The 17,494-nt window shown below is 41.4% G+C and overlaps 1 protein-coding gene across 1 annotated transcript in view; it reads right to left on the bottom strand.

Annotated features, from left to right (window-relative positions):
- Window positions 1-16,449: 16,449 nt before the first annotated feature.
- Window positions 16,450-17,494, bottom strand: part of PFKFB1 (6-phosphofructo-2-kinase/fructose-2,6-biphosphatase 1) — a 70,678-nt gene continuing 69,633 nt past the window's right edge. The window contains 2 exon segments of the mRNA XM_075538375.1: window positions 16,450-16,509; window positions 16,843-16,907. Of these exon segments, the coding sequence (XP_075394490.1) occupies window positions 16,450-16,509; window positions 16,843-16,907 (125 nt within the window).

Below are 17,494 nucleotides of genomic sequence, written 5' to 3' on the forward strand. Positions count from 1 at the left end.
TTCATAGCATCTGTCATTGATCTCAGGTTATCTTCTGCTTCTTTAATTTTCCTATATGACTGTCTTTCCTGCTTGCTTAGGTCTGTTGGAATGTCTTCGAGATCACTGTTATGGTTCTCTGCCTCCTCAAGCCTAATCGTAATTCTGTAACTTTGTGTGTGGCTTCTAATACCTCCTCTGTTAGCTCCTGCATTTCCCTTTGGTGTGTGGACTTCATCTCCTCTATCATTGCATTCTTATGCTGCGTTGCTTCCCTCAGCTCCTGAATTACTGTGAGCAGACTTCTGAAGATTTCCTCCTGTGACAGATCCATTTCTGACACTGTGTTTTGACTCACTGTTTTTTTGTTGTTGTTGTTGTTGGGTGTGATGTGGTCTATTGATTTTTCCTCGATCCTTTCATAGGCCCCATGCTTCTGGGAGACCAGGGGCCCTTGCCTCTGTTACTATTAAGGATGATTTCAGGTGGCTGCCTATGACCTATAGAGTTGGGTCAGACTGCCATGTAGGCAGAGTTGCTCAATGACTTAGTGGCCAACAGTGGTGAGAAATTTCAGTGACTGGACCCTCAATGTATGTGGCTAGGCTGCTTTGGCCTGGTCTGTCAGGGCACACTAAGCAGACATTTTTCTTGTTTAATTAAAAAAATTTAGGAATAAAAAGGAAAAAAGAGAGTAAAAGGAAAATCATAAAAGGGAAGATAAAAAAGCAATAATAAAAATGAAAAGGGGAAATAAAAAAGAGAGAGGAAATTAATAAAAATTTAAAAAACAACAACAAAGGTTTTTCCACCCTCCTTTCCCCTCCAATTTCTAGAGATGCCTAATAGAAGGCGGAGGTGGGTGAGCCCCCGGCTGCCACAGGAAGTGGTGCTGATCTAGGGCTCTGGAGCCAGGCTATGTGTGGGGGAAATGCTCTTCAGATAGAGCATACACACCTTAGGTCCCTGTTGGCCTGTACTGTTAATCTGGTAGACAGAGGCTACACTGGTGGGAAATGCACCTCAGCAGAAAGCCTCCTGCACCTGCCATAAAAGGGTGGGGAAGCTAGGGATGCTGTGGGAGACACCGGTTACAACACTTGTCTCCTATGCCAGCAGGAAAGGGCTGGGGCAGGCAGGGTTAGAAGCTGGTGCTGGTTGCCCAGAAGGACACCACAGTGGAATGAGTTTGCCGGAGCGGACAAAAATGACTCTGATGGAAACTACAAAGCCGTGTTGTTAGGCAAGAATGCTTATCTTTTGGGCCGCCTGTGCTGTGAATGGTGCAGGGCTCCACAGTGCCACAGGCCGAGCCCAGAACAGACAGCGGCAATTCTGGGGAGACACAGAGGGCAATGGCACCAGCCCTGGGCACTGGGAGGAATGCACTTTAACAGGCAGGTTAACGCGCAGATCTTCCGGCGCTGGGAACCCTGCAGTGGAATGGGCCAGCAGGGGTAGACAGGCAAACGGGGTGCCATTGGCAAGGTCCCAGGCAGCAATGGGGATGGATTGTCCCCAGTGCATGTAGCCCAGCTAGCCACCAGTAGATTTCAAGTCAGTTACCGGGGTCCTGGGTGAATGGAAAAGGAACCGAACCCAAGGGCAAATTGCTGTCACCTGGGAAGAAGGGAACTGTGGGAAAGAAAACTTCTCTCCTAGTAGGTTCCCACGAGTGGGCAGCTGTTTTAGGGGGTCCCACCACAGCTGTAGGTATCTCGGCATTGCAGCCAAGTGACTCAGGGGGCCCTGTCTATCGCTGATCATGGCAGCAGTGGTAATGCACGCTGGGGTCGCTCAGCCTGATTACCGGGATGCACCCACAATCGGATCCTGGAAATCTGAGGCCAAGGCTCAGGACAAATGTGTGGGGTGAGGGTGGGGTGCTTTCCCAATGAGGATCTTTAACTCACCAGAATCCTTCCACTTGGCTACACGGACACTAAATCTGCCTTGTTCGAAAGAGCCCTCAGAGTTTGAGGCTCACCTGGTCTGCCATCTTCTCCGAACCCTACATGCTTGATTGAGTTTTTAATATTTTCTACTTTTTTGCATATTGGGATTTGTCTCTGTTGTTTTTTGTTGTTTTGGATAACATTCTTGACTCCAATTTATATTTATTTTGATGTTTTTAGTACAGGAAACTCAGGATAGGTAAATCTATATAGACCATTACTGGAATAAGAGTTCCTGAGTGGTACTGTGGGGGAGGTCGATTTGGGATTAAGAGGCAGCTGATATAAAGGAGTTCAAAAAGGAAGAAAGTGTTTTGAAACTGATTGTGATTTCGATTTTACAACACTGCTTGGTATGATTAAACTGTGAAATGGTATGATGTCTGGATTAGCTCCTAATTAAATGGTTTGGGTAAAAGAGGAAGCAACATTTATAGGTAGTAGGCCACATCTGTGCTCCTTTGGGGACCCTAGCTTAATGCTGGCTGGATTCAGCACCTACATCTGGTTCATCCAACTTTGGTTCTTTGGATTTGAACCAACTCTCCCTGTCCCTCATATTGCCTGCCAACTCGGGGAGCCATAGTAGTCTGCCATCTGACCTGCTCACCCTAGATTCCTTGGACTCTTCAGCCAAAAATTGTACACACATCCACCAGTCTCTGTCTTCTTAGTTATTTCCTGCTTCCTGGTTTGTTAACTCTCACAGTTATTCATAAAAGGATAAACCTCCTAAAATATTATCTGATTCATGGACTTGAAGTAGACTGGAGTTACCTGCTCCTACAACTGTGTACTTTTAAAAAATATGAATGTCTTCATCTACACACATATATAACATAGCTCTATCTATCTACCTACCTATCCATCTATATTTATCATCATCATCATCATCACTGGTTTTGTTTTTCTAGAGGATCCAACTTAACATATTTGGTACCAAGTGTGGTTCAACAGAAACAAAATGTTAATAATGAGTTTTTTTAATTGGTTCTCAAGTCTGATTAGTTCTCAAGGCACTGAAAACACTTTCCCTATTCAGACCATATATAAACCACTGTTAATCCAAGGCATGAGGTGGCACTAATACCTAAAATAGCACCATCAATATATGAAGTGTTGATGAGAAGTTTAATATTTTTCAGCAATTTTTTCAGGATGAGAAATATAGGGAAGTTGGTTGGTTGGTACTATTTGAAATATACATAATGGTAAAGGAAAATGATGCACTTGAGGTTTCAGTGGAACAGTTCAAAGACATGAGAAAAGAACTAAAATTTTACACTTTTGCCATTAAAAACAAAAGAAAGAATATGACAAAATAATAATTTATAAATTATCAAGGATTCATGAGGGAGCAGGTAGTGGAGAGGGTGAGGGAAAATGAGGAGCTGATACCAAGGGCTCAAATATAAAGCAAATATTTTGAGAATGATTAGGGTAATGAATGTACAAATGTGCTTGCCACACAATGGATGTATGTATGGGTTGTGAAAAGAGTTGTACGATCCCCCAATAAAATGATTAAAAAACAACAAAAAAAGAAAATATATGCCTTGTAGTAACAGAGCTGTTATTACTGAAATCCAAACCCAAAGTCTTATCATAAGTGTGGCTGAATTACAATACCACCTAAATTATTAACCTCAAGTGGTATCAAGGCTAAAGGGAGGACATTGATTTGGAAAAAACAGAACTCTGAATGTTCAGGTAGGGACATATGGGCAAACAATAGGCAAGAGAGATACAATGGGTTCCTAAATTCCATTGAGTCACTTCAACCAAAAGCACAACCCCACAATCTTAAGAGATTATTCCACCTTTGCCTGATAATTAGTAAAGCTATTATCCCTGTCACTCACATTTGAGGTGACTTGCCCAACTTTGCATGCCAATATGACACCTCGGGATGTGGTAGATGCCTTATAAAAAATGTACCAGGAAACACTCTCGCCACCCTTTATTGATTCTAGACTATAACTAAACTTAATTCCAACGATTCCCAAAAAGTGAAGTGTACTATAGCCCAATGGAACTATTTTCTGATATGTACAGACAGAAACCTGGAAAGTATGTGTCAGAATGGTTATGAAGGGTTGTTAAGGATGCAAAGAACATAGGTTGGATCTGTTGGAATTTGTTGATATGGACCCACTAAGCACAGATTCCTCATTCAGTGTTTTAGCTTGAGATGTTATCAGAGGGTCTAATTGTTTATTTGGTTGGTTTGCTGAAGCTTGGGTTGTGAGATGGCCTACAATAAATCAGGTTGAAATACCAGATGTACCTTGGTATGCTGTAGTAGAAGGTATACAAAGGCTTTGGAAAATTGACACGTTAGAGGGATTTATCAGAATAGACTAATACAGTAAACATGAAGTGCCTCAAGGACACACCTTTTGTCACAAAAGTGAAGAACAAATTTGAGAAGGGCACACTAGCATCTTTGAAGATTGGTGTGATTGCTGTTCCATGTCAGTCAGGTATGACAGTATAAATTACCTTTAACTGAATTAAGACACCTAACTATAACTGGACTGGTTGTGCCCCCATGGTGACAGGGGCCAAGTGGTAGCACATAATCAATAGGGGTAAGGTAGTCATGGTTATTGGAATGGAAAGCAGAGGAAGAATAGTAATTAGAATACCCTGACTCATATGGATTTATGGCATTGGTTACTTAGGCAGGGTGTACCTAGGAGTGAAATAGATGGAAATATTAAATATTTACTCTATCTGTACAAGCAAAATAATTATGGGCAAGGTGAAACACAGCCTAACTTGAATTGCCCAAACAGAGTCACAAGCCCCAAATCAATATACAGTTTTGAGCCAACTTGAATCAATGACTCTTTGAATGAATGGGATATCAGTTCTCTTTGAGGAAGGACTCCATTACACCACCAAACATTTATACTATTAGTCTTAATATCAACTTTCCACAAAGGGTCTACACTTTTTCAAGAGTGATTTTTTCTTGGGGAGAAGGAAATAATCAGACTTTTCAGGGATTACTTGAATTGACACAGGTTTGTAATTCTAGGAGACCCAAGATGTTTTGAAGGCAGTTCAGTCAGAATAGGGTGTGTGGAGATTAATATATTAATAGAGTCCTGCCTCTGGCTTGTCTCAGGCTTGTTCAGTGGTTCCCCAAGTCTACAGTTATTTCCCCATCCTAAAGTTATTACCATCCTATTTCTCCAGGTTCAAAATATTATGTATTTAAGTGGACATACTGAGCAACTGGAATAGCCCACATATTAGATCACTGACATATAGAATAAGGGCTATTATAGTACGAAAAGTTAAGTGGAAGCCATTAGAACTGTCTCTACTTAGCAAAACAGTTAACCAAAAGTAATATAGTATTCCTGGAGGAATTGCTAAGATTAGTGCCACCGTGAAGGACTTGAAGAATGCAGGGGTGGTGATTACCACCATATCCCTAGTTAACTCACCATTTGGCCTATATGGCAATACTTTGCTGCTACTCATAATGTTTTCAGTGCCTAATTCCTCAGACGTAGAGAGCCAATTCATTGTACATAGACTGTAAGTTCTGCTGAAATTTTCATTTTTTATGGCCCTACTAATGTTTGAAACCCAAGTGACTTTATTGGATCCACAATCAATGTTCATGGAAGTAGCAGCTAGAGATCATCAATGTGTTGCTATGGGAAAATCTGCTGCACAAGACCTTTTTAAGGTGTTGAAGAGCAAGGCTGAATTATAAAGTGTGCCTGAAACAAGCTGTGGTATTTTCAATTACTACATATGCATGTGAAAGTTTGACATTCAATATGTAAGAAAAAGAAGAATAGATGCATTTGAATTATGGTTATGGTGGACAATGTTGAAAGTACCATAGACTCCCCAGATGAATTTACTTTAGAGGACGGCACTGAAGCTGCAGCTAGGGGATAGGGACATGTCTGATCAGAGAAAACGGGAGCAAATTACTGGGGAGGAAGAGAGAGTGGAGCACATCCTGGCTCACCAGGCCTGGAGGACGATATCCCTGCTCCGAACAGCCAATGCACAGAGTGGACCATATGGCTGATCCCACTGTGAGACACGATGTTCCTCACTAACCCATGACCCTATGGGGAAAAACACTGGAGATTCGGTGTCGGGATTGCCCTGATCTGACCCCGTGACACCGAGGCAAAACATTAAAGGTGTGCGGCAGAGCAAAGAGGGGAGCAGAGCAGGGAACTCTGGAGGGAGTGCAAAGGATAGACTTTGGGGCCAGAGCATGGCACCCTATCTGACTTGAGTGTAGGAAACGCCTAGAGGTAAAAAATCAGACCTTGCTGGCCCCAGCACCATAAATTAAGTGGATTCCTGCCCCTCCCCCCAAAAGAATTTGTTTCAAAGGACGGCATTGACTCTGCAGCTCTGGGAGATGGACATATCTGATCAGAGCACATGGGAGCAGATGAAGGGGCAGGAGGAGAGAGTGGAACACAGCCTGGCCTACCAGGCCGTGATGATGATGTTCCTGAGTAGAGCAGCCAGTACACAGAGAGAACAACATGACTGGCCCCACTATGAGAAATGATGCCACTCAGTGACTAAGGGCGATACAGGGGACAGCACCGGAGACACAGTGTGGGAATAGCACCTGAACTAATCCCACCACACCGAGGCAAAGCACTCAGGGAGTGCAGCGGAACAGCAAGGGAATGGAGTGGCAAGGTCCCCAGGGAATGCTGAAAGTGGACTTTGGGGCCAGGGCGTGGTGCCCCAACAGACTGGACAGGAAAATGCTCCTAAGGTCCAGCAAACGATCCCTGAATTAACTACAAGCTTTTCTCTTGTGAAGTGTTTTGTTTTGTTATTTGTCGATGGTTTGATTTTATTGTTTTGTTGTCTGGTTGTATACTGTTGCTTTGTTTTCCTCTGTCTTGTTTTCGTGCATGTTAGTGTCTCCACAGGTCTGTCTGAATAGGACAGGCTCGATGAACTATCTGGAGGAAAAACCACGGAACCAACAGTTCCGGGGGGACTTGGGGTGGGGGGGGGCAGGGGGTAAGGAAGTGGTGTTAACAAACACAGGGACAAGGGAACAACATGGGACCCAAAATGGTAGAGAGGGGGGAGTGGCAGGCCTGGTGGGGAATGATCAAGGGCAAGGTTGCGTAGAGAAGAGGTATAGCTGTAGCCCAGGTGGTGACGAAGCATGGTAGTAGGGCAGGAGGAAAGTCAAGGGAGATGGAGGAAAGAGCTAGGAGTCAAAGGGCATTTATGGAGGTCTAGACAAAGACATGTACATCCAAATATATACATATATATGAGGATGGGGAAATAGATCTATGTGTCTATATTTATAGGTCAAGTATTATGGTGGCGGAAGGACCTAGGGCCTCTACTCAAACACTCCCTCAATGCATGAATACTTTATTTTATTAAATTGGAGCTCTATGATGCTCACTCTCCCGACACAACTGCTGAAGCCAAAGTGGGTGAACAAGTAAATGTGGTGAAGAAAGCTGATGGTGCCCGGCTATCAAAAGAGATAGTGACTGGGGTCTTAAAGGCTTGAAGATAAACAAGCTGCCATCTAGCTCAGAAGCAACAAAGCCCACATGGAAGAACACACCAGCCTGTGTGATCGAGTGGTCCTGAAGGGATCAGTTATCAGGCATCAAAGAACAAAAAATCATATCATTGGCTGCACACCTCCATGATAGAATTGCTGAAGACAAATGGGTGCATAAGCAAATGTGGTGAAGACAGCTGATGGTGCCCGGCTATCAAAAGAGTTAGTGCCTGGGGTCTTAAAGGCTTGAAGGTGAACAAGAGGCCATCTAGCTCAGAAGCAAAAAAGCTCACATGGAAGAAGCACACCAGCCAGTGCGATCACGAGGTGCCAAAGAGACCAGGTATAAGGCATCATGCAAAAAAAAAAAAAAGATATATGTGTGTATATATATGTGTGTGTGTGTGTGTGTGTGTGTGTGTGTGTGTGTATACCATATTGAATGAAGGGGGAGGTGCAGAGTGGAGACTCAAGGCCCAAGTTTCGGCCACTGGAGATCCCCTCATAGAGGGGTTTAGGAGAGGAGATGGGTCAGTCAGGGTGCGAGGTAGTACCGATGAAGAACACAGCTTCCCCCAGATCCTGGATGCTTCCTCCCCCCAACTAGCATGATCCAAATTCTACCTTGCATGGCTGGATAGAGCAGAGGTTGTACACTGGTACATATGAGGGCTGGAGGTACAGGGAATCCAGGGTGGATGATACCTTCAGGACCAAGGGTGTGAGGGGCGATGCTGGGAGAGTGGAGGTTGAGTGGGTTGGAAAGAGCGAACTGATTAAAGGGATCCACATGTGACATCCTCCCTGGGAGATGGACGGCAGAGAAGGGGGGGAAGGGAGACTCCGGATAGGGCAAGATATGACAAAATAACAATGTATAAATTACCAAGGGCACATGAGGGAGGGGTGAACGGGGAGGGAGGGGAAAAAAGAGGACCTGATGTAAAGGGCTTAAGTGGAGAGTAAATGCTTTGAGAATGATTGGGGCAGGGAATGTATGGATGTGCTTTATACTATTGATGTATGTATATGTATGGATTGTGATAAGAGTTGCATGAGTCCCTAATAAAATGTAAAAAAAGAAAAGAGGAGAAAAAATGAAAATGATTAGGGCAAAGAATATACAGATGTGTTTTATGCAATTGATGTATGTATATGTATGGATTGTGATAAGAATTGTATGAGCCCCTAATAAAATGTTTTTAAAAATCAGACCTTGATCTATTTACAGGTTTTTCTTTCTTTAAAAATTTTTTCTTTTCTTTTTTTTTTTAAATTAATTTATTCTTCTCTGGGTCATTGGTTTTCTTTTTTGTTCTCATTGTTGTGTACTCTATTGTTGCTTTGTCTTACTATGCCTTGTTTTTGGTGCATATTATTATCTCTGCAGATGTATCTAGAAAAGATAGGCTGGATGAACAGTATGGAGGTGAAAACAATGGGACCAATGTCTCCGGGGGAGAGGGAGAGATGGGGGAAAGGAACAAAAGAAAAGAAGAAGTACCATAGACTGAAAGAAAAAACAAGTTAATCATGGAATAAGAACAGCCAGAATTCTCTTTCAAAGCCAGGATGGTGAGGCTTTGTTTCATGTACAATGGATATATGATCAGGAAAAAGACATCATTGTTGGTAAAGTAGGGAGGTAATGAAAAAGAGGAAGACCCTCAATAAAACATATTGACACAGTCATTTAAGCAATGCTGTGCTTAAACATAACAATTGTGGGGATGGTATGAACTGGGCAGTGTTTTGTTCTGTTGTACATATGTTTACTTTGAGTCAAAAACAACTCAGTGACACCTACCAATAACAACTTCTGAACTATTCAAAATGAATTAAAAAACAAAATAAAACTGTTATTCTTAGAGAATGTCAGTGGACTATAATAAATTTAACCAGATGGTGACTCAAATTGCAGCTGTTGTTCCAGATGTGACTTCACTGCTTAAGCAAATTAACACTTCTCCTGATACCTGGTGTACAGCTATTGAGCTGACACATGCCTTTTTATCAATTCCAGTCAAAGTATAACCAGAAGCAGTTTGCCTTCAACTGGTAAGATCCAAAATACATTAAAACAGCCTATATCAATGAGTACTCTATCATAATTTAGTTAGCAGGGAACTTGATTTGTTGAGCCAAGGTTTTGATTTTGATTATTTCTTCTTTTTTAATGTGTGTATTTATTGCTCTAATTTGTTTGTTAAGTTATGCTTTCATTCTCATTTGATTCAAGGAATTTAAAATGTTCATTCCTTATTTCTTATATGACTTAGTAGTTTGTATGCAAGGTGTTATTAATTTTCCATGTATTTCATTTTTCCCGTGATCTTCCCTTTGTTAATTTCTAATTTTATAGCATTGTGATCTGAGGAGATGTTTTTTAATATCTGGTGCTTTACATTTTATTTAGGTTTATTTAGTGATTTAGTGTATGGTCCATTCTTGACAATGTGTGCATGAAAGAATGTATTTTGTGTTGTTGTTGGGTGGACTGTTACATATCTATGAGATGAAATTGGTTCAATGTACTTTTGCTTTTTCTCTATCTTTGTTGGGTTTCTATCTAGTTGTTCTATCCTTCATTTAAAATGTTGTGTTAATGTCTACTATTGTCATAGTTATCAATTACTTTAATTCTTTTAGTTTAATAAATGTACTTTGTGACTCTTTCAAGGGGTTCATAGATACTTATTATGGTTTATGTCCTCTTGCTGAATTGACTCCTTTAAAAAAATCATTTTATGGGGGCTCATACAACTCTTAACACAATTCATACATACATCCATTGTATGTCAAGCACATTTGTACATTTATTGCCCTTATCATTCTCAAAACATTTGCTTTCTATTTAAGCCATTTGTATCAGCTCTTCATTTCCCCCCCTCCCTCCCCACTCGCTCCTCCCTTTAGTCATGATTAGACAACAGGTTTGCTTGGCTAGAAGCAAGTTTAATTTCCTTTCACCGTGGTACCTGTAGTAAAAGAGTTCCCAGCAGCATCATACCCGGATATGAGTTCTTCTGGGTTTGTACCCCTATCATGAGAATAGCAAGATGAAAATCCTAACGTTTGCATCCAAGGTAATATGAGAGATATCTGGAGTTAACATACAAAGTGAATGGGTTATTTCTGCCCAGGGAAGGGTACATGTAGGTATATCCATTGTGGTGCCTCATTTATGTTCCAGAATTTTGCTAAATGTATAGTTTAATTGTCTCATTTATTCCTCATACTCTCAGATCATTTCCCATACTACAGATGGAGACACTTAATCTCAGTAATGTTAAATGATTTATCCATTGTCACATAGCACGGATGTAAGAAACGAAATTATATGTCACTACTGAAACATGACAGAGTTTCATGGTAGGTGTCTAATTTGTAATTACAAGAACAATTTTCCCTAAATGATTATAGTTCCCATAATAGGTGCAGAAGAAAGATACCAAGGCCTGGAAAGCTCAGTATCACGAGGCTATGGAAGTAGAAGTTCAGGTTGAAGCTCTGGCTCTGTCTGTGACTAAGGATGAAACAAAAGTCCAAATGGGGATTGGAAAAGAAAATGTGACTGGTCCCAGGAATTGTAATGGTGTGAATTTGGACTGCCTAACAAGGGGAGAGTTAGACAATGAAGCTCAAACTTGAAGCAGATTATCATTTGAAATTGAGACCTGAGCCCAGGGAAATGAAGACACCATCACCAATGTTGACTTTAGTAGAGGAGCTAACACCATGACCAGCTTCAGTGATAGTACTACTATCAGCATTGGTGGTGGATCCAGTAGTTGCTTTAGTAGTGTAACTGGTTTTATCTTTAATGATGCACCCAGTACCTGTGTCAACTTCAGCAGCACAGCTAGCATTACTTTCAGTAGTATATCCATCACCAATTTCAGCATTAGCTTTGGTGGTGTATCTGCATTAGTGCTAGGTTTAGTGATGAAGACAACATTAATTTTGACAGTTTTCACAATACCATCTCTAGTTTCATCAGTGTAGTCAGCATTAATTGTGTTCATGTACCCAGTACAGTGTTAGCTTCCATGGTAAAGATAGCGCTTGCTTCAGTGGTCCATCTAGCAACAGTGTTAAGTTAAGTGGTAGAACCAGATTCGGATTTGGAGGCACACATGGAACAACTATTGACTTCAATGGTATGACTACCACCAGCTTCAACAGTGTACCCAGCACTAATGTGATCTTCAGTTGTCCAGTCAGCACCAGCAGTGGTTTTGGCAGAATATTCAGCACTGGGGACATTTCCAGTTCTGGTGCCAACTTTGTCAGAAAACTCAATAACAGTATAGTTTTGGTGACTCTCCAAGCATTAGCACTAGTTTTTATGGTATGCTTAGTACCAGTATCTTTCAGTGGGACTTTCACTACTGGTGATGACTTGGATGGCACACAAAGCATGCTTCCGTGGCTCTATCGGCTTCAGTGGCAACTTTGGCAGTTCTGGTGTTAGTATTACTGACTTGAAAGGTGTACCTAGAAGCAACACTGACTGTGATGGTGTGTTCAGCACTAGTGATGGCTTCAGGGAGTCACTTAGTACCCCTGTTGACTTTGGTGGTACTCCTAGAAACAACTTTGGCCTTGGTGGACCTCTCAGTACCAATGTTTGCTTTAATACAGCTTCCAGAAGCAGATTTTTCTTTGTGCACAGTACAAAGCTATGCTTTGGTAGCCCTACTAGCATCTGTACCAGTTTCGGTGGTGCTACCAGTGCTAGCCTTGGTGATGGATTCAGCACCAGTGCAGGTTTAAACTTTGACAACAGGTTAAAATACCAGCACTGGGTTTAGACTGAGCACCAGTGCTGCATTCAGTGATAAATTAGGCATGAGTACTAGCTTTTGTAGTGGACTGGTCACTAGTGCTGACTTTAGTAGTGGTCTCAGTGCCTGCAAAAACAATGGCTCTGGGCCCAATACAAGCTTTGATGGAGGACTATGTGCCATCATTGGCTTTGGCAAAAGTCTGAACACCAGTAGTGGATTTACTGTTGAAACCAACATTGGCATAGCTTCAGTGGTGAACCAATTTTATTTTTTGTCTTGGCAGTGGACCAAGTATTTGGTCCTGGCTGGCTTTGGTGGTGGGCTGACCATCATTACTGGCTTCAGCCTTGAACCAAATAGCAGTATTAGCTTTGGTGTTGATCTTACCAACGTTGGTGTCTGTGGCTTCTCCCAAAATTAATGGGATTTCAGGTAAATTCAGTTAGGGCACAGGGGGATTGGTAGAACTGCTCAGGATTATAAAAGACCCATCAGTGAAGGAGAGATGGAGACAATGAAGGAAGGATCAGAAAATTGCATATTTGGTACTAAAATATGTTCTTGTTCGGTGTTTTCTTTTCATGTTTACAATACTGTTAATAAATTGTAGCAGTCCTTCCCATGGAGCCAGGATACATATTTGGAATCTTTCTCTACTCTATAGTCTAAGAAGCTACTACCCATCACCTGAAGGTGACATGCTATGTAAAATCTGTTTGCTGTGTTTTCCTTTATTTGCTGTATGTTGTATTTTTTGGTATTAGAATTATATTAAATTTTCAAAATGAATTAAAACTTTTTTACTTGTCTTTTAATGTAACTAGTGTGTTGTGAGTGACATTTTGGATTCATAAAAGAGCTCAAGATCAGCAAAGCTCCTTACCTTCCCAACATGATCACTTAAGACAAAATGGGTGCATAAGTAAATGTGGTGAAGAAAGTTGATGGTGCCCAGCTATCGAAAGATATACCATCTGGGGTCTTAAAGACCTGAAGATAAACAAGTGGCCATCTAGCTAAGAAGCAACAAAACCCACATGAAAGAAGCACACCAGCCTGTGTGACCTCGAGCTGTCGAAGGGATCAGGTATCAAGCATCAAGGAACAAAAAAATCATATCATTGTAAAGGTGGGTGAGTGCAGAGTGGAGACTCAAAGCCCACTGGTAGTCCACCGGACACTCCCTTACTGAAGGGTTGTGAGGAGGAGATGAGCCAATCAGGGTTCAGGGTAGCAATGATGAAATATATAACTTTCCTCTAGTTCTTAAATGTTTCCTCTCCCCCCCCTCCATTATCATGATCCCAATTCTACCTTACAAATCTGGCTAGACCAGAGGAGATATGTAGGTACAGATAGCAACCAGAAACACAGGGAATCCAGGACAGATGACTATTCCAGGACCAATGGTGAGAGTGGCGTTGCCTGTAGGGTGGAGAGAATATGGGGTAGAAAAGGGAAACTGATTACAAGAATCTATATATAGCCTCCTCCCTGGTGGATGGACAGCAGAGAAGAAGGCGGGGGGTGGAGGGGGGTATGTCGGTCAGTGTAACACATGACAACAATAATAATAATTTATGAATGATGAAGGATTCATGAGGCAGGGTGAGTGAGGAGGGAGGGGGAACATGACCAGCAGATATTAAGGGCTCAAGTAGAAGGCAAATGTTTTGTGAATGATGGCAACAAATGTACATATGTTCTTGACACAATGGATGTATGTATGGATTGTGATAAGAATTGTACGAGACCCTAGTAAAATTATTTTTTTAATTGGATTAGACCAGAACATGCACACTGCTAAAGATAAGAACCTGTTGTACAGGAATTCAGGATAGATAAAACCCCCAGGGCCAACAATGAGAGTAAAGATACCAGGAGGATTAGGGGCGGGTGGAGGGGAGAAAGGGGAAATCAATCTCAAGGATCAACCTATAACTACCTCTCAGGGAGACAAACAACTAAAAATATGGCGAGGGGAGATGGTGGAAGATGTAAGATATGAAAATAATATTCTATAACTTATTAAAAATTTGTGAGGGAGGGTGGGTAGGGGAGGGAAGGGAAGGGGAAGAAATGGGGAGCTGATATCAGTGGCTCAAGTGGGAATATAATGCTTTGAAAACGATTATGGTAGAGTATGTGCAAATGTGCTTGACACAGTAGATGAATGTGTGGATTGTGATAAGATATGTAAGAGCCCCCAATAAAAGTATTTAATTTTTTAAAAGATTAGCATAATTCATTGTGTAAAGTGGATCACTAGTTTTAGACCAAGAGGTAGGTAGAACTTCCATGGGATATGGAAAGCAGGTATTCTAGGGAAAGAAAGGTAGTCAAAGGGATAATGGCTTTAGTAAAATACAGAGGGATTATGCCTGGAGCATAAGGATCCCATGGTAAGTATATATTCATTTTGAGGAGTTTGGGTAATAATGGAAAAATAGAGAGAGGTAGACATGGAACAAGAGAGAATTTCTTGGGATATGAGAAAAAGACTGAAACATCTTGCGTAGTCTTTGTGGCAAAATCCAACAAAGAAGGATATCCAATAGATATGGAAATCATGATAAATTAAAGTAAACCATTATTGACTAAAACAACCCATCTCTGAGAAGGTGAAATAGGATAGGGTGCCAGAATATAGAAGTTGATTCTGACTTTGAACAGGATGTAAAGCTATTTATCTCAGTCAACCTTGACTCGATAGCCATGAACTTTATTTGTCTGTTCAGTGGAAGTGAATAAGTATAGAGCTGCTTCAAGTAGTGATAAGCTACCCTGTAGCATATCCCAATAAAAAGATGGGTGTAAATAAACACATTGTTTTGGTGGTTGTGATAGAAGGACCAGGGAACAAAGGCAGTGAGTGTTCGGAGTACTTGTCCCATAATAGATAGTGGCTGATGAAAGGACAGTAAGATCTAAACTGGCTAGGGAAAGAACAACAATGATGATGAAGAGGATTGATGCAGTCAAGTATAAATATTGTTTATTCAAGAAATATCACCTGCTGGTCTTCTTTGTGGTTGCTAAATTCATTCAAATTGGTTCTGACCCATAATGATCCTGTATACAACAGAACAAAACATTGCTGGATCTTACACTATCTTCACAATTATTATTATGTTTGAGCTCATTGTGTCACTATTTGCAGTAAAAACAAAATAAATAAAAAGCTCCACTACCACAGAGTTAATTCCAACTAATATCAATTTTATATAGTTTCCATGATGGTAAATATTTATAGGAACAGACAGCCTCATCTTTCTCTCATAGTGTAGCTGGTGAGTTTAAACATTAACCTTGTAGTTAGCAGCTAGATACCTGGACCACAGCACTAGGCCAAGTTCTATTGCTGTTATTGTTAGGTGTCATTGATTTGGCTCTCATTCAGCTACAAAACTGCCTGGTCCTGCACCATTCTCATAGTCATATTTATGCTTGAACTCAGTGTTGCAGCCACTGTGTCAACATCTCATCAAGTTTTTTTTGTTGCTGTTGGCTCTCTACTTTACCAAGCATGATACCCTTGTTCAGAGATTTGTCTCTCTTGTTAAAATGATCAACGTATCTGAGAAAGTCTCACCATTTTAGCTTCTAATGACCATTATGGATATACTTCCCCTAAGACAGATTTATTTGTTCTTCTGACAGGCATGTTACTTTCAATATTATTTACCAACACCATAACTCTAGAGCTAGACTCTAAATGTAAGGATGAAAATATCATGGACTCAGCCACATCACTCATCAAGGAACAAGACCCACAGGTACTGCCAGGGAAGTATCTTTTCTTCTATCTTTGGGTATGCTGCTCCAGAACCCTTCTCTCAAGAAGCCCTCACCCTTTCCCCACCTCCACAGCACTAGATCTACTAAATAGGATTTTAAAGACTGGAGCAAGTCTCATAAGGACCTCTTTACCTCTATTGTGAGCAATAATAAAAACCTTTATTATCAGAGAATAAGAATTTAGAAAGAAAAAGTAAGCTTAATCTAGAGCTAGACAACTCAAGACATATTTGGGAGCTGCTGAGAATTTCTTCACTGGAAGCAGCGTAGGGCTCTCCCAATAAGACCAAGGGCATAGTCTTCTCAGGGCAGTAGAATAGCAAGAACATAAGCTCCACTAGGATGGAAGAGGGTAAAAAGCGGCATTTTTCATTCTGGAAAAGGCTCAGTAGTGGGCAGGGACAGTGTCCAGGGCTTCCTTGGGTTCCCTGGTGATATCCACATTCTGAGAAAAGAGAGTCCAGAATTAATAGAAAGGAGACAGAAGTGTATGGCCCCAATCCATCCTCTTATCTTTGTCCTCACTGATAGGTTCCCTTTCTTTATCCAGACCTGGATCCTAACCCACCCTTCTGACAGACCTGAGGGGGGATCTTACCCAGAGGCCTTTTTGGCAGCATTACTCTAGGCCTGTGCCTTAGATTTATGTTATTTCTGCTGTTTATTTTACTTGTTGCAGGTTCTGTGGAATTTGGGGAAATGTTATGTGTATGAGAGGCTTTTGCTGTGTGGTGTGTCTACAGAAAGGCTAGGCCATGCCATAGAGTCCCGCACCTACCTCAGGTTTCTCGCGATGTGTGTTCACTGCTTCCACATTCAGGTAAATGGACTCCACTTTGCAACCTGAAAAAATAACATCCACCTTCATAAGTCTCCAAGGTAAGCACAGTTTTTTTTTAATGAGGGTCCATCCCTGCTCTTAAAAATCACCTTGTAGGGGAGGAATTTAGACTAGCTGTGGGGTACATGGGAAAGACCTGAGAAGCAGCATGTGGGCTGTCCTTCCAACTCAGTCTCTAGGTTTCCATTATTCATTTATAAATGGGGATGGGGATGAGGTGATTTATGGGGTCTTTCTTAACTCTTCTGCTCTGTAAGATAAAAATATATGCAATATTGATGGAACTCTGGAGACTCCAGACCCTGTTAAGTGTTGGAGTGGTAAAGGAGACTTTAAGCCACTGCCTGGAGATGATCAATCTTAGGTAAAGCTTATTAAGGGAAAATAGTTAAAGCAACACCAGAGGCATGGAAAGACAGGAAATTCTATAAGGAGAGAGGCATCAATGGGCCCTGGGGCTGCTCCAGAAGGTCCAATGCATGTTAAAGCTGTTAATTCTATACAGGTATACTACACCGCTCTTCAAGCTTCATATGTTATTTCATTTGGTCCCTTCCCTGCTCATGAGACTTTCATGGTGTCCAGGAGA

The sequence above is a fragment of the Tenrec ecaudatus genome, chromosome X (assembly GCF_050624435.1).
Source record: "Tenrec ecaudatus isolate mTenEca1 chromosome X, mTenEca1.hap1, whole genome shotgun sequence".
Classification (NCBI taxonomy): Eukaryota; Metazoa; Chordata; class Mammalia; order Afrosoricida; family Tenrecidae; genus Tenrec; species Tenrec ecaudatus.